This window comes from Neocloeon triangulifer, unplaced genomic scaffold, assembly GCF_031216515.1.
Source record: "Neocloeon triangulifer isolate White Clay Creek 2 clone unplaced genomic scaffold, ASM3121651v1 ptg000014l, whole genome shotgun sequence".
NCBI lineage: Eukaryota > Metazoa > Arthropoda > Insecta > Ephemeroptera > Baetidae > Neocloeon > Neocloeon triangulifer.
The window spans coordinates 22,496,570-22,512,962 of NW_026775556.1; the positions used below are offsets into that span (position 1 = coordinate 22,496,570).

At 36.1% G+C, this 16,393-nt stretch overlaps 3 protein-coding genes across 7 annotated transcripts in view; 2 read left to right on the forward strand and 1 right to left on the reverse strand.

Moving 5' to 3' along the window:
• Positions 1–244: 244 nt before the first annotated feature.
• On the forward strand, positions 245–6,550 carry LOC132199818 (uncharacterized). Its single transcript, XM_059624849.1, has 13 exons — positions 245–466; positions 761–959; positions 1,022–1,187; positions 1,883–2,285; positions 3,070–3,267; positions 3,466–3,644; positions 3,699–3,937; positions 3,999–4,135; positions 4,312–4,521; positions 4,769–4,909; positions 5,250–5,440; positions 5,842–6,115; positions 6,318–6,550. Exons 1-13 carry the CDS (start codon positions 361–363, stop codon positions 6,476–6,478), a joined length of 2,604 nt encoding a protein of 867 aa, XP_059480832.1. The 5' UTR covers positions 245–360; the 3' UTR covers positions 6,479–6,550.
• An 824-nt stretch (positions 6,551–7,374) lies between these two features.
• Positions 7,375–9,733, forward strand: LOC132201868 (uncharacterized). The gene is made up of 6 exons (XM_059628401.1): positions 7,375–7,561; positions 7,905–8,045; positions 8,087–8,106; positions 8,834–8,951; positions 9,021–9,242; positions 9,300–9,733. The coding sequence occupies exons 1-6, from the start codon at positions 7,375–7,377 to the stop codon at positions 9,539–9,541; spliced, it is 930 nt and encodes a 309-aa protein (XP_059484384.1). The 3' UTR covers positions 9,542–9,733.
• Positions 9,734–9,741: 8 nt separating this feature from the next.
• The window catches only part of LOC132201719 (uncharacterized), a 45,325-nt gene continuing 38,673 nt past the window's right edge, over positions 9,742–16,393 (reverse strand). The window contains exons 6-25 of one of the 5 annotated variants that reach the window (XR_009442299.1): positions 15,161–15,266; positions 14,769–14,930; positions 14,257–14,384; positions 14,052–14,182; positions 13,681–13,891; positions 13,396–13,625; positions 13,257–13,347; positions 13,047–13,198; positions 12,805–12,996; positions 12,467–12,737; positions 12,332–12,406; positions 12,119–12,278; positions 11,824–12,054; positions 11,612–11,769; positions 11,338–11,559; positions 11,097–11,291; positions 10,893–11,042; positions 10,692–10,840; positions 10,393–10,561; positions 9,744–10,342 (exon numbers count right to left, since the gene is read on the reverse strand). Coding sequence is in view for 1 of the 5 variants with exons in the window: in XM_059628139.1 (XP_059484122.1) it covers positions 10,757–10,840; positions 10,893–11,042; positions 11,097–11,291; positions 11,338–11,559; positions 11,612–11,769; positions 11,824–12,054; positions 12,119–12,278; positions 12,332–12,406; positions 12,467–12,737; positions 12,805–12,996; positions 13,047–13,198; positions 13,257–13,347; positions 13,396–13,625; positions 13,681–13,891; positions 14,052–14,182; positions 14,257–14,384; positions 14,769–14,930; positions 15,161–15,266 (2,949 nt within the window). In the remaining 4 variants the exon portion in view is untranslated. Of the gene's footprint in view, positions 10,562–10,593; positions 10,841–10,892; positions 11,043–11,096; positions 11,292–11,337; positions 11,560–11,611; positions 11,770–11,823; positions 12,055–12,118; positions 12,279–12,331; positions 12,407–12,466; positions 12,738–12,804; positions 12,997–13,046; positions 13,199–13,256; positions 13,348–13,395; positions 13,626–13,680; positions 13,892–14,051; positions 14,183–14,256; positions 14,385–14,768; positions 14,931–15,160; positions 15,267–16,393 lie in introns of those variants that run through there. The other 4 variants (XR_009442301.1, XR_009442298.1, XR_009442300.1 and 1 more) reach the window with 4 other exon arrangements.

The following is a 16,393-nucleotide window of genomic DNA, read 5'->3' on the forward strand; positions in this document are numbered from 1 at the left end:
TTTAGTGTCATAATATTATTGTTTTGAACGCTTGTTTATGCATTTGAAATCGTGCTTTTATCATTAACTTTTAATGAATGAATCACTCAAAATTCATTCCGGAAGGATTTCTGGTGCAATTTCAAGAGCCGAATGAAGCACGTCACAATTTTTATTATCTCTGATATCAGTTGCGCGGCTCATCCGAAACAAGAAGAAGTTATCTTATCACGAGACTATGACCTGCAAACACCTCCCGAAGAGATTTCGTTCAGAAGAGCAAGACAGAGCGGACGAGCAGCATAGTATTTTCATAGTGATCATAAAACTGCAGCGCGTGATGACACTGATCACTTTAAATATAGTTTTGAACATATAATAATGCTTACGATTCTAATTACGAAGATGAAACACGCAAGAGTGCAGATGGGACGTTTCATCCTCTTCAGTCAATTTTTTCTAATTATTTTATCACCATTGTGTGCAGGTACGTTTCAAAATTCCTATACAGAGCGATTCATTTCATATTGTTGAAATGATTATTTCAATTTACAACTGCGACGTAAATACTTCATATCAAAAGAGCTTTTTATAGATTGAAATAGTTATTATTTGAAATTAATTTTAAATACATAAATTTATTTAATTAAATAATTTGCTTTTTCAGCAAGAATGAATTGAAATTTTTCGTTGGTAAACAATATTCTTTAAAACAAATAGAAATTTTTATTTTTTTATTACATAATTATATTTTTCATTATTTTACTATTTATTTTCTCAGCTTTTGAAGGTGTGGCACCGAATATAGGTTTAAACATCCCGAACAACCTGTTAGTATGTTACGAAAACAAGACCCTTTACAACCGGGCGTCGCGACTTCCGTCCACCATGAGCTCTTTGATCGCGATGATCGCTAAAATCGAGCGAGCCGGCGGACTAAATATGGACATGCGATCCCTCACGGCGGCGCTTCTCTATCAGTATGAGCGAGACAAATGTTTTTAACTAACGACCCGCGTAATTCCGTTCTAATTTTTCACAGATATCGCGTCGACGGAATCCAGCGAGCGCCCGAAATCCCCTGGACGCCCGGCGTCATTCCCTTCAAAGCGAGTGGACGACAGTACCCGAAATTCAAGGTACTCAAGGAAAACCTCATTTCACCTGGAAACTACCTGCCGGATGAGGGTCTATACGATTTTGAAAAGGTACTAATTAATTAAAATAATATTAAAAGGTGTAAAAATAACAAAAATACAAATAATTAGTCATGGTAAAAACAATAAACGAAGGAAATTTTTAAGGCTAAATTTTAAAATGAAATATTAGTAATTTTATTAAATTTTGAAACTTTATTGTACTAAAAGCCGTTTTTCTCTTGAAAAAATTGATGCCTGCAAAAAAAATTGTTGTCAAAGAGGATCTTTTGAATAGAATATCAGTTTTAATAAAACCCTAAGCAGAGATAGTGTAATTTAAATAATAATTTCCATTTTGAACAGTAGCAAGAATAAAATTGAATTATGTGGGGGAAAAAGAAAAAGTCCATTAAATATGTCTCAAAATAGGCCAGATATTTATGAGAAAGTTTCTTCCTCAGTGAAGAAGTTATAAAAAGTCTTGGTTTTTATCAAGAATCGCAGAATTACACAATTTAATTTTTTTTATCAAGAAATAAAAGATTTTTAAATTCTAGCCACGTTTAGTTAGATTAAAAGTCATATTTTATATAATCAACAAATAATAATTAATAAATTAATAATCAAATGTTTTTATTACAGAACATTACTCATTATCTCAAAATTATATTTTTATTAAATTAAAAACTTTCCAGGAATTTAGAATCAGAATTTTATTTTTTCTTTTTATATTTTTTTTCTTAATTAATTGCATTTTTTTTTAGTGCACGTTGCACTTCATGTTGTCCAGTTCAGTAAGCCCTTGGGAGCGGGGCGACGAATTTGAGATTTGCCCGGAACAAATTGGCGGCCGAAACATTGGAGTGAACGCGGACGTGAAGCAGAACGCGCGGCCCCGCAACAGGAACAGGTCTTGGAGCGAATGGCGCGACGACGAGGACGAAGAAAAGGACGCGTCGCCTTTGAGTGCCACCGTGAGTCGGTGTCCCATCGAGAACGGGGTCGTGTGGACCCCCTGGGGCAACGTCAACGCCGGCACCGTGCTCGCCTCAATAGCCGCCGCCCTGCAGCGGCAAAGGGTGCCGCTTTCCATGCTCATGGACCACGTGGCCTCAGGCGAGGAACATTCGGAGGCGCTCGACAACAAATGGGCTGCGTCTCTCGCAGGTTTGGACTTTTTCTCTCTTATTAAAAAAAGTCAAAATTTTAAGCAACAAATAAGACGGTAATTTTTCTGAAATTAAACTAAGAAAAATTAAACAAAAAAGAGTTTTTTTTTTAGAAGAATTTCACGCTCAAGGCGTGTTTCATGTTTAAATTTAAATTAATGTTTTCCATGAATAAGGTTTTTTGTTGTTAATTGTTTCATAGAAAAAATATCCTGGTGTACATTATAATTATTAATATTAATTTAAAAAAACCTGAAAATCAATTGTTGTACTAATTTTTTGTTGAAATAATCACAGCTCATGAATTATGGTTGCAGGACGCAGCCGAGACATTAAAGAGCAGGATATTGTTTTTAAATTAACGATGAATGACTCAGGAAATTATAATTTTAAATTCTAGCACCACAAAATAATTATGGATTGTAAAATTTTTTCATTAGCCAGATGTTAAAATATAATATTTATAATAATATGCACATCGAGTGTTGAAATTCACACTTTTACTGAGCCCTTGCAGGAAATTTTGCCATTTTAAGGGGGTGTTCGTTTAAAGTTCAACCAAAAACATTGAATATTCATATATTGGACCTTAAATTTCAGATTTTAATCTATCAAGTGTTTGTAATTCCGGTTATGAAGTTCTTCTGTATTCAAAAATAAAAATTTACTATGGAGAGCGAGAGGACATTTAATAATTTCCATTTTAAATAATAACTGATAACAATTAAATAAACAAATTATATATAGTTTGAATTTGAAATTATCATAAATCCATAAATTAGGGGACCTGGCTGAAGTGGCAGTTTATCAAGGTCCGAGAGCCTTAACGTTTGACAAAATGAGAATGGGTCCTGGAGGAAAGTGGAACGATTCTGCCATCCCAAGGGCTCTTTACATGGACCCATGGATGGGCGTTCAAAACGGATGGGAACGGGAGAGCTGGGATTTGACAGAATCTGAACTGCTCGGAGGAATTGATGGTTTGTTTTATTCAAATTTAAAAAAGAAAATTACACATTTTTTTTCCTGCAAAAACTCTTGAGCTTCTCAATATAATTGATAGAAATATTTAAAATATAAATTCAAATTTAACAGCATTGTCATTATTTTATTAATTTTAACTAATTAATGAAAATTAACAATATGATTTCCAATGATTTGAATTTAAACTTTCTTAGGGATAATTCTTGGTGAAAATTTACCGCGGTGGTTGGAGGTGCAGAGCAAGTTGCGGCTGTCGCAGGTGCTGGAAATGTACTACTCGGAGCGAGGCGTTTGTTTCGACGCGGAGATCAAAGCGTGCCGACGGCAGGAACTTTACAAGCAATACATTTCCTTTGACAAACTCAACGAACAGGTTAGAAAACAATTAACTCTAATTTTGAAAATATGTCAAAATAATTTTCATAAGACCGAGAGTTTTGTGTCCGTGTTGTACAACCACATCAACGTCGTCCCCATGGACCAGAGTACTTTGAAGAAATTCGCGAACGACGCCGTCAAAGCGGGCGTTCGCTTTACTGAAAACGTCATGATCAAAGACTCGGAGTACTTTTCATGTCCCGAAGTGCCACTTCCAATTCCTCGGGTGGAAGCTGTGCTAGTTTTGGACGGAACGTGGACCAAGTGGGAGGCGCAAAGGGTCATTGGGTTCGTTGAATTTACAATTAAGATTGTTTGTAATCATTAAGAAATTATTTTAAAATCTTAGAGTTGTGGACAGACACATCGACGTTTCCGAGTTTGGCAGTGCGATCGCTGTTATGAACGGGTACACGGGAGAAATGATGGTGAATTTCACCAGGCTCTCCACATATTCAGTCTTGAGAGCGCAAAATGCAACAAATTGTGAGTGAAAGAATCTGTAACAAATATTGAACTTTTAAATTAAATTATCTATTAAACTGGTAAAAATTATCCCTCAAAATTTTTTTCACAGGCTACATTTTGTGATTTTTTTTTAAACTTTGATATTTATTATTTAAAATAAACTATATTATTTTATTATTTTTTTATTATTTCAGGGCCTAATGGTCTTGATTTGGAAAAGACTATTCGCGAGTTGAAGAGGACGCTCTTGTACCGACGAGCAGTACAGGCCAGGGTCGGACAAAACGTGGCCGCCGCGAGTCGCGGAACGGCCGTTGTCGTTTTGGCGCCGACGGCCACCATGAGTCAAGCAGTTATGGATAACGCCAGAGAGGAACACAGAATTTTCAAAGCCATTTTGCCAGGTGAATTTAAAACTTATAAATATGATACTTTATTCTTCTTAAAATTGTAAATTGGATAAAATACCTAAGCGCGTAAGCGATAATATTTAAAAAATTGAAATAAAAATGTTAGAATAATTACTTTTTGCCAATAGCAGGTAAAAAAAATGCAAGATGAAGTTAATTAACACGTTTTTAATTTTAAATTTTCACTAAAGGAGTGAAAATGGAGTTCAAGATAATTTAATTTCTTCTTTTTTGTGTGCAGACGTCAAGTTTTTCTTTGTGACGTCGCGGAATAAAGAGGACTTTTCAACATTTGTGGACGACCCAATGAATGACGTGATCCAAGTTTCAAACCCAGACATGGAAAACTACATGCCAAAATTAATTGAAAGATTGCGAGCAGGTACATATAAACTTTTAATGACTTTGTTAATTTTTCAACGGGAAAGAATATTTCTTTTGTATTATATTAATTTTTTTTAAATAATTTTCTCTTTTTAATAAGATTAGTTCTTATAATTTAAAATTAAGATTAATAATTTGTTGGAAATGGCAAGTAACAAATGTTATTTCCGTTTAATTTATTTTCGATCTGTAAAGATTGCGTCATAAGTAAATAATTATAATTTTTAAATTTTATATGTGCGGTTTTATATTACTATTTTATGTAATAATCCTATTCCGCAATGCAAAAAAATCAGTTTCTTAATTTAGCCAGTAAAAATGAGATTAAATAATTTCAGTTCCGGGACGTATTTTGCCTCCTATGTGTCCATCGTTAGTTAAGGATGCATTTCTCGGCCAAGCTTTGAAGGAATGGATGCCGGTTGAGCCAAAAGGACCAGGATTTGAAGATTATGTTTCTGTCGACGACCCTCGCATCTACTGCATCCCAAGGGAGCAACTTGTGGGGACAAACAAAATTAGCGTAACAGTAAGAAGAATAGTACAATAACATAATTTATTTTTAAGATTAATGACCCCTTATTATTAGTAAAGGTGGATCTAGAAATATTCTTATATGAATAATAATTTAATAATAGCATAATTATAATTGGTTAATTTGTTTGTCCGGTGTGTCCGTAATACGCCAAAGTTTTATGAAGTTTTATGCTATTCAAAATTTTGGTTTCCTTTTTTTCGGTAGAGAAAAGTGTAAAAAATCCTTGCAATATTAAACAAAGTTTAAAAAATTGTAGAGAAAACCTGAATGATGCATCCTATATTTTTCCAAGTAATCATTTTATGCACCCATTTAAAACAAATTAATATATATTTTTTTTTTTAAAATCAGAACATAATAAGACACTTTCAAGAAAACAAAAATTGTTGCAGTTTAAAAATTCCAACTACGGTGACCTGGTGGTTTGCATTTCTCGGACGCAGCCGTTGGTTGAAAGGGACATGCCTCCTATGACAGCCTTGGACAGTGGCCCCGAGGCCGAGGGCAGGAGTTTGGGCGACGAAGTGCAAGACCGGTGTCAGCCGCTCCCTGCCAACAAGGAATTCACCTTCCGCATTTCGCAGCCGTGCTTTGACTGGAGCTTGGAGGCGTGCAAGCCAATTTACTTTTTACTCAGAGTCCAAGCCACAGACACAAGTTGTTTGGGTGAGATTATTATTTATTATTTTAATTTAAACTCCCAACATTTTCATAATTATTATAAACGCGAAGAATGAGTGGATTAAAAAAAACTTATAATTTTGTTAATTAAATTATAATTAAATATTCAAAATTACTTGCATAGCTATGCAACTAATTAATATTTCGGCTTTCAATTTTGTTTCATTATTTTTTTTTTGTTGATCAGAAAAAGACTGTCGATTCCCAAACCAAGTGAGATTCTCTATGCATCACTTTGGACTGAGGCCTTTGCCAGGGTGCCCTTGGATCGGAAACTCTGCGTTCTCCATCACACCAACAAAATTTTGCATAACATTTATTTTAATTCTCCTACTTCTTCTTTCGTAGATAATAGAGTATATTTTGTTAAATAAAAGATGAAATATGCCCACTGAATAAAATGAAATTTTGTCTTACAGATTAAAATTAAATTTCCTTATTTATCAAAATGATAAAAAAATCTAATTTATTCGCAAATTATGATCGTAAATGTATCTTTATTAATGGACCTCGATTTGTTGAAAGAAAAAGTTTAGTAACAGTTGCTTTTAATTGATTAACAGTTGTTAAATCAAATTAGCGCCTTTTAGATCTGTCAAATATGCAATTTGCGCCGCGGACACGTTGCGCGTGTTGCCCACTATTAAAAAAATCCATATTTTATTTGTTAATTAAAATTATGTATTTTAGCAAAGAAAAAAAAATGGAAAATCCATAAATTAGGGGAACTGGCTGAAGATAGGCCCATATGCCCACATGTTCGAAAAAATTAGAATGGGTCATGTAGGAAAGTGGAAAACCTACAATCCCAAGGACTCTTTTAATAGACCCGGCCGTGAAAACGGTTGGAAACGGGTGAGCTAGGCTAGGATTTGACATAATCTGAACTGCTCGGAGAGGCATTTCGAATTATGGAAAACTCTTGAGTGAGACGTTAGGCCATTTAAATTATAAAAAAAATTAAATTATTATTATTTTATTATTTTGATCGAAATCAAACGTCGCCCAGGTCGCGTTCAACCAAAATTGCAGTCGAAAGTTTCACCTTTTTCAAATGTTGGGCTCTTATTGGTTGATTCGCTGTGACGTCACGGCACAGAAATTGCAACAACGCAGTTGACCATAACCAACAATCAGTTATAAAATTTTCAAATTCAAACTGCTAACCGACGATCCCAACCGGAATTCCGCGCTTGCCTTTCCTCAGCTTGCTTCTGAAACATATTTTCGCGAATTCAACCGACATGATCACCGACTCGGCTGCAGTTGTTGTCATCCCGCAGGTGTGCCTTGCTGCTGCCGGAGGCATCCAGAACTTCCATGAGCCTTCAAAGTACGACGAGGAGATAAGCCAGCTGCCCTTGGCAGTCGGCCTGACTATTCTCGTCGTTAACACGAAGGAACCGTCCATCAATGTTGATTACCACGCAGGTAAGCCTTCAAACATTTATAAATTTATATGAAACGAAATTTTTTTTATGAATCCATGACATTAGGACACGACAAGACGACCCAAAGCGTGAAATCGCTTCTGAACAACAATCGCGGCGGGTCTGTCAAGATAATCAACATTGAGGACAACGAGGGCCTCATGAAGATTGACTATACCTGGATGACGCTCTTCAGCTTTTGATCCATCGGGGCTATGCTGCTCGATTGGACGCTCATATCAAGTACCTTGTCCTGGCCCTGAATGGAAGGAAGCCTCAGGTTAACGATCGTAAGAATTTTTCAAAATTTTAACTGCTTTTTTCAAAATTGGTTTAATTTTTAGGGAGCCGTGAGCTGGACCCCAAGCTGCAGGAGCTTTTGGAACAAGGCCTGCCGACATGCAGCTGGGATTTGAAGAATAGAACATTGAATGAGCGTCTCCGGCAGCAGGGTCTTGATTTGTTAGACCTGGGAATAGAACGAGGCATCCTGAAGCGGCGTTGGGAGGAGGTGCAAGAAAGTGAGAATCATATTTTGCTGAAAAGGTAAATTTTGGAAAAGGACAGGGCTGAGGACATGAGATCTGAAAGAAAAGGCAAAAGTTGGAGTGGCTTCTGAACTTTTTTATGTTTAACTTTTAAATATCTAACAATTAGTATTATAACAGAATGATTGTCTTAAAATTGCCAGATCTCTTTCTTTTTAATAGGCACAGAGGAGGCTAAAATTGTAACAATTACCAAGTATTTTGTTGTAAACATTATTAAAATATTTATTAGAAATTCAATTTGAGACAAGGCTTGTAATATTATGACATTATTGTCTGCTAAAATAACTACTACTACTACTTTATTTTCTGATCATTAGATCACACCAAGAAATTTATCAAATGTGGAATGACAATAGTAATTTTGGTTCTGAAATCAACCTCCGTATTTGAGCTCGGATAATCTCGAGCTGATCAACTTCTTCACTTCTTCTTGCAACTCGTAATACAGTTTAAGTACCTTACAAGTTAATTGGACAAAAAAATTTGATGTAAATTCTCAAAGAGAAATTTGACAAAATTGCTCACTAGTTTAAGGCCTTCGTAAATTTCACGCCTGCTATTGTGGAGGTAGGCCAAGCTTGAAGCACAGGCGACCAGGCGTTTGGCAGTTTTGTTTGTCAATTTTGCTTCACTTCCGACGAATTTCTCCTTGCCTTGCACTCCGATTTTATGACTCTGAAAGTAATTTACACATAACAAAAATAAAGTTCTACTATCCTTAGTTCTTCCACGAGCCGTCGAAGTATGTGGAGGAAATTAGCCAGCTTCCCTTCTGTGTCGCCCTCACGCTTGTCGTTCTGAACACGAAAGACCCCTCAAAGAACGTCGACTATCTTGCTGGTATTAAGCATTCGAACATTGCAAATATAAATGAAACCGAAAATTTATTTATTAAATCTATGACTTTAGGATACGACAGTCTGATCCAGACTGTTCGTTCGGTCCTGGCCGAAAATCGCCTCGGGTCAGTCAGAAACGTCGACATTGAGGACAATAGGGGAGCGGTGAAACTCGGTTTCCTCGACGAGGTCCTGCAGCTGCACGTCCAGCGCGGCTACGCAACTCGTTTGGACCTGCCAGTCAAATATCTGCTTTTGGCCCTCAATGGGAAAAATCCGAGGGTCAACGATCGTAAGAATTTTTCAAAATTTTAAACTGCTTTTTTTAAAAAATTGGTTTAATTTTTAGGCAGCCGTGAGCTGGACCCGAAGCTGCAGGCTCTTCTGGAACAGGGTCTGCCTCCGTGCAGCTGGGCAGAAAAGAATAGGCTCCTGGATGAGTGGCTGAAAGAACATGGAGTCATTGCCATAGACCTGGCAATTGAACGTCGCAACTTGAAGCGGCGTTGGGAGGAGGTGCAAGAAGCTGAGAACAAACTGTTGCTGGAAAGAAACGTTTTGAAGAAGACAGAGCCGAGCACGACATCTTGATCAAAAGGCAGCGACTGGACATCGAGAAATTGCAGAGAAGGCCTTCGTTTTTACCAACATTTTTGGCCTACGTCTCCGGTTGAGTCTTCTGAAACCGCCACTGCCGAGTCTGAGGATAGTTGCTGAGTGCTACACTGAACAGTGAGAGGCTACGGGTGCAGATATATTGCTTTGGAAGGTCAGCGCAAATAAAACCACAATCAAAAATTGAAAAGTTTAACATTTTTTATAGCCTTTACTAAATGGCAAATCAAATTATTTCTATTGATATTATAACAACAGATTGTCTTAAAATTGCCACATCCCTCTCTTCTTACAATTATTATAAGGCACACAGAAGGAGGCTAAAATTGTAACAATCAAACTCAAATTAAATATCCATTCAATTGATCTTTTACAAGAGTGTTGTAATATTAGGACTTTTATGAAAGAACCAAATCATTTATTTTTTTACGAACATGGAGATATTGGAGATCACAATTAACATAACCATTTACAAGTGGCATCTGACAGAGCCACTTGTTCACTCCCCACAGTAACAACTGCCTCAAGAACCTCCATCTTACTTACCGAAGGATGTCATGGCTGGTAGCAAGGTAAAATTGTGCTGTTGCTGTCCTGCAAGATCATTCGTCAATTGACCGGTCCATTTTTGATCTCAGCCCAACCACTCTTGAGTTTTACTGCTTCCTCCTTGTTTCTTTTGATGATTTAGCTGATGATAAATTTAATTTGCTTCTTCCCGCAATACAATAAAATTATGAATAAAGTCTTCAGAACTTTCCAATGTGAGATCAGAAACTGCAAATTTAAATAAAGTTTGTCATGTGATTAAAATACCCAGGACTCACATTCGGGAGAACTGGAACCGGCAAATTTTTAAAAACAAATGGGATCATTTTTACTGAATAAATAGTTCCAGCACTCATGAGCTTGGTGTTCATGGAGCAGGATGATTTGGCTTTTAAAACTTCCAGTTGTATTTCTCTCAAAAACTTTGGGGCATGTTCGCTAAGGAGGCTAAAAAAAATTAGTCATTAAGGAGGCTAAAAAAAATTAGTCATTTTACAGTTAAAATATTTATTAGAAATTAAACTTGAGAAGGCCTCGTAATATTATGACATTTTCTGCTAAGATAACTAAATCATACTTAATTATCTGATCATCAGATCACACCAAGTTATTTAAAAAATGTGGAATATCTCGGTTCTGCATTCAACCTCCGTACTTGAGCTCGGATAATTTCGAGCTGATCAACAGCTTCACTTCTTCTTGCAACTCGTAATCAAGTTTTAGTACCTAAGACAAAAATCGTAATGAAATCAAAGAGAAATGTAACAAAAGAGCTCACTAGTTTAAGGACTTCATAAACTCCACGCCTGCAATTTTGGAGGTAGGCTAAGCTTGAAGCACAGGCGACCAGGCGTTTGGCAGTTTTGTTTGTCAATTTTGCTTCACTTCCGACGGGTTTCTCCTTGCCTTGCACTCTGATTTTATGACTCTGAAAATAATTTACACATATAACAATAAAACCCACTCGGTGAAACAAAAATACCTCATCCAAAGTTTTGAAAAAGGATTTCAAGTAAAGCAACATGTTTCTCGTGGCCAACTCTGATTTCGAGGGTAATTCCACTGTCCACAAGAGCAGGTGTGTCCAAGGCGTCCGACACAGCCACTTGTCCACTCCCCACAATAGCAACTGCCTCAAGCAACTCCACCCCGATGACTCAATTTCAGAACCAGGGTGCTGAAAATTAATTATATTATTCTGTCTTGAAGGCCAATCAATTTACCAACGCTATGCTCAAGTGCACTAGTTTGTAAAATTCAGCAGCAAACTGGGCCAAAGCCTCGCTGGACTCCACTTTGATGGACACAAGGTGGTTCAATAAAGGGCTACTCAAAATGATAGCGTCTACCAGACAAATAACAGCCCGAATGAGCTCACAGCTTTGAGACTTGGCCTGGAGGGCTTGGAGCAAAACTTTCGAGTCAAGACTGATGCACTCCAGGACCTGATAATTTCAACATAGAGTGAAAATTTTAATTTGATTTGGTTTAACCAACCTTAGGAGAATTCATTTTTTTGAGGCAGCTTTCATGTGCGTTGATTAAGGCAGTCACAAACTCCAAAGCCGAAATGTGAGCACTTGATATTGGCTCGGAATTGATGAATTTCTCCAGAGAGGGAAGAAAAATTGTCACTTTAATGAACAATTTGAGTTCTGGATATTTTACATTAATAAGTAAAAATTAAAATAGATCTAGAGTGATAATACTTGTCTTTTGGCTGAGGTCTGCTTCATCAGAAGAGGCAAGGATGTGGTTGGCGATTGTGAAAGCAGAATCCAGTGTACTGACGGACCACTTCCGATCTCCCGGTTTTTGCAAAAGAAGTTGGGCGATGAATTCTGGCAAGACCGACCACGACTCCTCCAAAGGCATGACGCAGTTTTCTTGAGGAAAATTTGAGATGGCAAGACGCAACAGCAATGCATGGCCATAATTTCCTATAATTAAATTATAATTACACCTCAAAATATACATATCCCTGAATTTTTTTTTATCTCAAACCTTCATAATTTTGTGCGCTTTTCTTCATGAGGTAGCTCGGAAGTTTCATCCAGAGTAATTCCGTTAAAGGTAACTTCTCATCCTCACACTCGATGGCTTCATGTAATGCGGCCATGGCTCCTAATGCCGCTGTGATGTTATCACTGCCTACCATTACCTCCTTAAAGTAATTCATTTAATTAAAAAAATAAACTGGAAACTGGTCTGAAATACCATAAAAATGGTTGCATTCGCGTAACTGCAAAGAACATCTGAGTCGCGACGATCCATAGAAAGCCAGCGTTGAAGCTGCAAAATCGATAATGTTGATAATAATAATAAAATTCAACTCATATTTGAATTATCTACTGTTGAGATTAAAAACTCTTGAGGAATTTGTTGGTGCTGCAACTGCAGGACCCAAGAGACATAGACGGCGTGGTCGGTGTATAGACTTTCAGGGTTAGCTGCCCAGCGAGAGACCAGTCGAACCACACAATCAGGTAATTTGCCTGCATGGCCCTTTGAAGCCACAGCCAAGACGAAAACTGCAGCTTTGGCCATGTGGTTTGAAATGAACCGGTAGTTGCAGTAGTTGAGGAATTTGGCCACGTTTGGAATTTCATCAGCCAGAGCTGGGCTGAAAAATGTAAAAATTAAGTAAAGAATCCAAATTTATAAGATAATAAAAGTTTTTTCTGTCATACTTATCTGACGATGAGTGGAGGGCCCAGCAGTAAAGAATGCATAGTTGCATGTTTGCAGAATCAAAGTCGTAAGAAGATGCAAAGCCCTGCACCAGGTGCTCATTCAGCATTTCCAAATCTAGGCTGACGCCCAAATGAGTTTCGCAGAGCAATTGCAAAACCATCGAAAGTGGCTCACAAGCAATTGATAAACTAAAATAAAACTATCAGAACATAAAAAAAATTATGATAAAATATGAGACTGTGCTTTGTTGCTTAGAAAATAATCTAAGAATCCAACATTGGCGATTTGCGTGGCAAACTCAAATTTTCCGGACCACTTCCTCGGAGAGAGCAAAGTTTTTACAGCTTTTGAGAGCCGTAAAATTTTCCGTCCACTGCTGCATTCCGCGTTCTATAATATCCGTAAAAATATTCCAAGTGAAATTAAAAAAAAAAAATTTAAATCTCACAAGAGCACAATTCGCAGCATGCTCTACAATCTGTTCAGTCATCCACTTTCCAAGTTCAACGTTTATTTTATCCTCATCATCGTCATTGAACCTGATTATATTTAAATTAAAATTGTATTAAAATTATTAGAACAAATACCAATAAATAAGGCTAATTGCCACTCTTTGAGTAAAACAATTGCACAAATCGCTGTCCTCTTTGGGACAGGCGTCTTTGACAATGGCCAGCTGGGCCAGATGCAGAACGTCCACGTTCCATTTGACGCCAGGAATCTGCCTTGCAGAAATCAAATCCAACGCCAAATGGGCAGCAGCGTGACTCACGGTTTCGTCTTCTGACAATAGCAGATGCCACGTTAGTTCGAAAATCTAAATTCAGTTTTTTTTTTAAATATATTGAAAAAAATGCTTGTTTTTTTTTAACCTCATTGGCGCAATCTTCGAGGATGTCACAATTGTGAATGGTGGCGTTTTGAACAAGTTGGCCCAGCAGTCGGACGCAGCAGAAACTGTTGTCAAAATCATCACAGGTTTTTTCAAGTTTCGCCATGATACTTTTCAGGAAGACTTTGGCCTTATTATCTTGGTAAATTTGGGCGTTTGTGCTCAACTCGGACAACATGCTCAAAGTTGCTCTGTAAAAATTAATAAAAAGAAAGTGAAGTTATTAAAAAAAATTGTATATTCCGATTTAATTTTTTTTTAATTAATCATAAGCAATTTATAAAGAAATGAAAACTAATTAAGAAGTTGATATAAAATTAAAGTATCGTTCGTCATAAATAATTGTCATACCTAACTACATTAGTGTCGTAGCTGAGAAGGGGGTCCATCATTGCGTCACACAGATCTCCATGCTGCAGGACCGAGTTGGCGTGTGACTCATTTTGACACACCAGACACTTGGTGAAATTCACTGCTGAAAACTTCATGTCGCATTGCATTGACCAGATTTAGAATTGCAAAGAAAATAAAACGAATCCTTATTTAAACCTCTCACCTGCAAAACGGCATCTCGAGACATCAAGCAGTGACTCAGTTTATGGTGAAGCCAAGATATATGAGGGCTTAGAATTTCGTCTTTTTCTAGCTTATCGTCTGTTTGTAATAGGATTAGCCTCAAAATGTCTGAAATTATTATTTTATTCAATAAGAAAAAGACCAAAACAAGTATTTATATTTAGTTGGATTGGTGAAAATTAATAATAATAATATTAAATGCATTATTATTTAGATAAAAATTTTGATTTTAATAAACTATTTCTATTGCTCATTTAAACCCTGTATTGAGAATTTCTATTTTTTATGTGAAGAAATGATAAAAAAATAAAGCATTTTTAATATAATTTTGTAGTTCATTTTTGAATTAAAAAAAAAAACTTGAATAATATTTTAAATAAAAATAATTTTAAATTAAATTTTCAGTCCATTTAACATTTTTCTAGAAGTTTATGATTATTTTTATAAATTTATTAGATTTTTTGTAAATTTTAGGTAAATAAAAAAATTTACCAAGTACAGCAGTGGCGCCGTCGGTGCTGGCAACGATCCGCAATTCTTCGAGAAGCGTTTCCATCAGTTGGTGGAGCGGCTGCTGCATCGCGACCGTTTGCAGCAAATCCAATCTGAGATCTTCTTCAATCCGCGGACAAATCATCAATTTCACCACACGCTCTGCGGAAAACAAGTTTTTATTTTACAGTTTCAATTTTCGGTGAAAAGCGTCGGCAGCTGCCTGTCAATAAAAAGCACTTTCCGACACCGGCGCATATTTTATATTCGCGGTCATAATTCGTGGCAAGCAAACGTGCCAAAGTCTAATTTCGAGAGTGGCGCTCGCGACAACCGCGAGCAGGATTTATTTTTTAACACGCCGAGGGCGCGACAAAAACGAAAGAAAATACCTGGCACGGCCGACAGCAGGCGCTCCACGCGTCCCGCCGCAACCACGCTCTGGGACACAACGATTCTGGCCAACGACACGCGCGGACATCGCGGAGGATCATCTTCCTAAAAATTGAGGGGAAAAATACAAAATGAAAAAGTTTGCAATAGAAAAAAATTCACGTCTTCAGATTTTAATAATTGAAAAAATTTGACAAGTAAACAACAAAATTAACAATTATAATGATTTCTGAAGAGTAAGTAAAAAAAGTAAGACATTACTTGTGAAAAATTACTATATTGAATTATACAATTTTAAGCTTCTAGCGAAAACCGAATCAACCTTTTCTAGTTTTATTAAGTAATTTAATTTAAATTGCAGGTTATTTGAATCAGTGCGTTGAATTTGATGATATGTGTTTTACAAGTCTTTTCTAAAAATGCGCTTATAGTTAATTAAAAATTGATAATTTTTTAAATTTACAATAAGTTTAGTTTTTACCATTACTAAATCTCACACATACAACTGATCAGAAAGACACTGATTTTCAATTAATTAACATTGACCCTCAATGAGTTTTAATAATTTAAACCACTTAAAAATCAAACCAAACAAATCCAAAAATTAGCTAAAACCCTTTTCAAATTACACTTTCAGTGGTTTCTTGATCAATTAAATTTATTTTTGGCATTATATTCCAAAAATTTCTATTTTAAAAATATTAAATTTTATATTTTATATTTTCGACTTCAGTGAGAACTTCAAAGTTCTTTGCAATAATGTGGATAGACATTATTATGCAAATTATTATGATATGCAATCCCTGAAATCTATATTTTTGTGTTTTTTAATAATAAGATTTTATTCCACTCAAAGAATATATTTTTTTTGCTCATGGCACCCGTTAGCTTATTATCAAGGAAAAGAATATTGATTTTGATTTTTCAGTAATTTTAAGCACTAAAAATTGAGAAATTAGAATTCCTGAAATAAAAAAATCATGGTGATTTGAATTTAAACACGACTTTTCACCGATGAGTTCTGTGAGTTGCTTCTTGCTAAAGAAAAACAAAATCCTGCTCTTAAAAAAAACCTCATCGATGAAAAGTCGTCTTTTAACTCAAATCCCCTTGAATCAACCCTCAATCGTGAACTTCTACAATAAAAAAATCACTTTTATTTAGATTTGATTCTTGAGTGAAAAAAATATGAAAATATAGCTTCACGTTTAATTACTTATTGATAGTTTAAG

What these genes read in the sequence shown, in the direction of transcription:
- LOC132199818 (XM_059624849.1), top strand. Translation starts at nt 361, where the DNA reads ATGCTTACGATTCTAATTACGAAGATGAAACACGCAAGAGTGCAGATG. An exon ending in TTTATCACCATTGTGTGCAG is followed by an intron (nt 467 to 760) that starts GTACGTTTCAAA and finishes TTATTTTCTCAG; the next exon opens with CTTTTGAAGGTGTGGCACCG. An exon ending in ACTGCTCGGAGGAATTGATG is followed by an intron (nt 3,268 to 3,465) that starts GTTTGTTTTATT and finishes AAACTTTCTTAG; the next exon opens with GGATAATTCTTGGTGAAAAT.
- LOC132201868 (XM_059628401.1), top strand. Translation starts at nt 7,375, where the DNA reads ATGATCACCGACTCGGCTGCAGTTGTTGTCATCCCGCAGGTGTGCCTT. An exon ending in CAATGTTGATTACCACGCAG is followed by an intron (nt 7,562 to 7,904) that starts GTAAGCCTTCAA and finishes TTTAATTTTTAG; the next exon opens with GGAGCCGTGAGCTGGACCCC. An exon ending in GAACGTCGACTATCTTGCTG is followed by an intron (nt 8,952 to 9,020) that starts GTATTAAGCATT and finishes CTATGACTTTAG; the next exon opens with GATACGACAGTCTGATCCAG.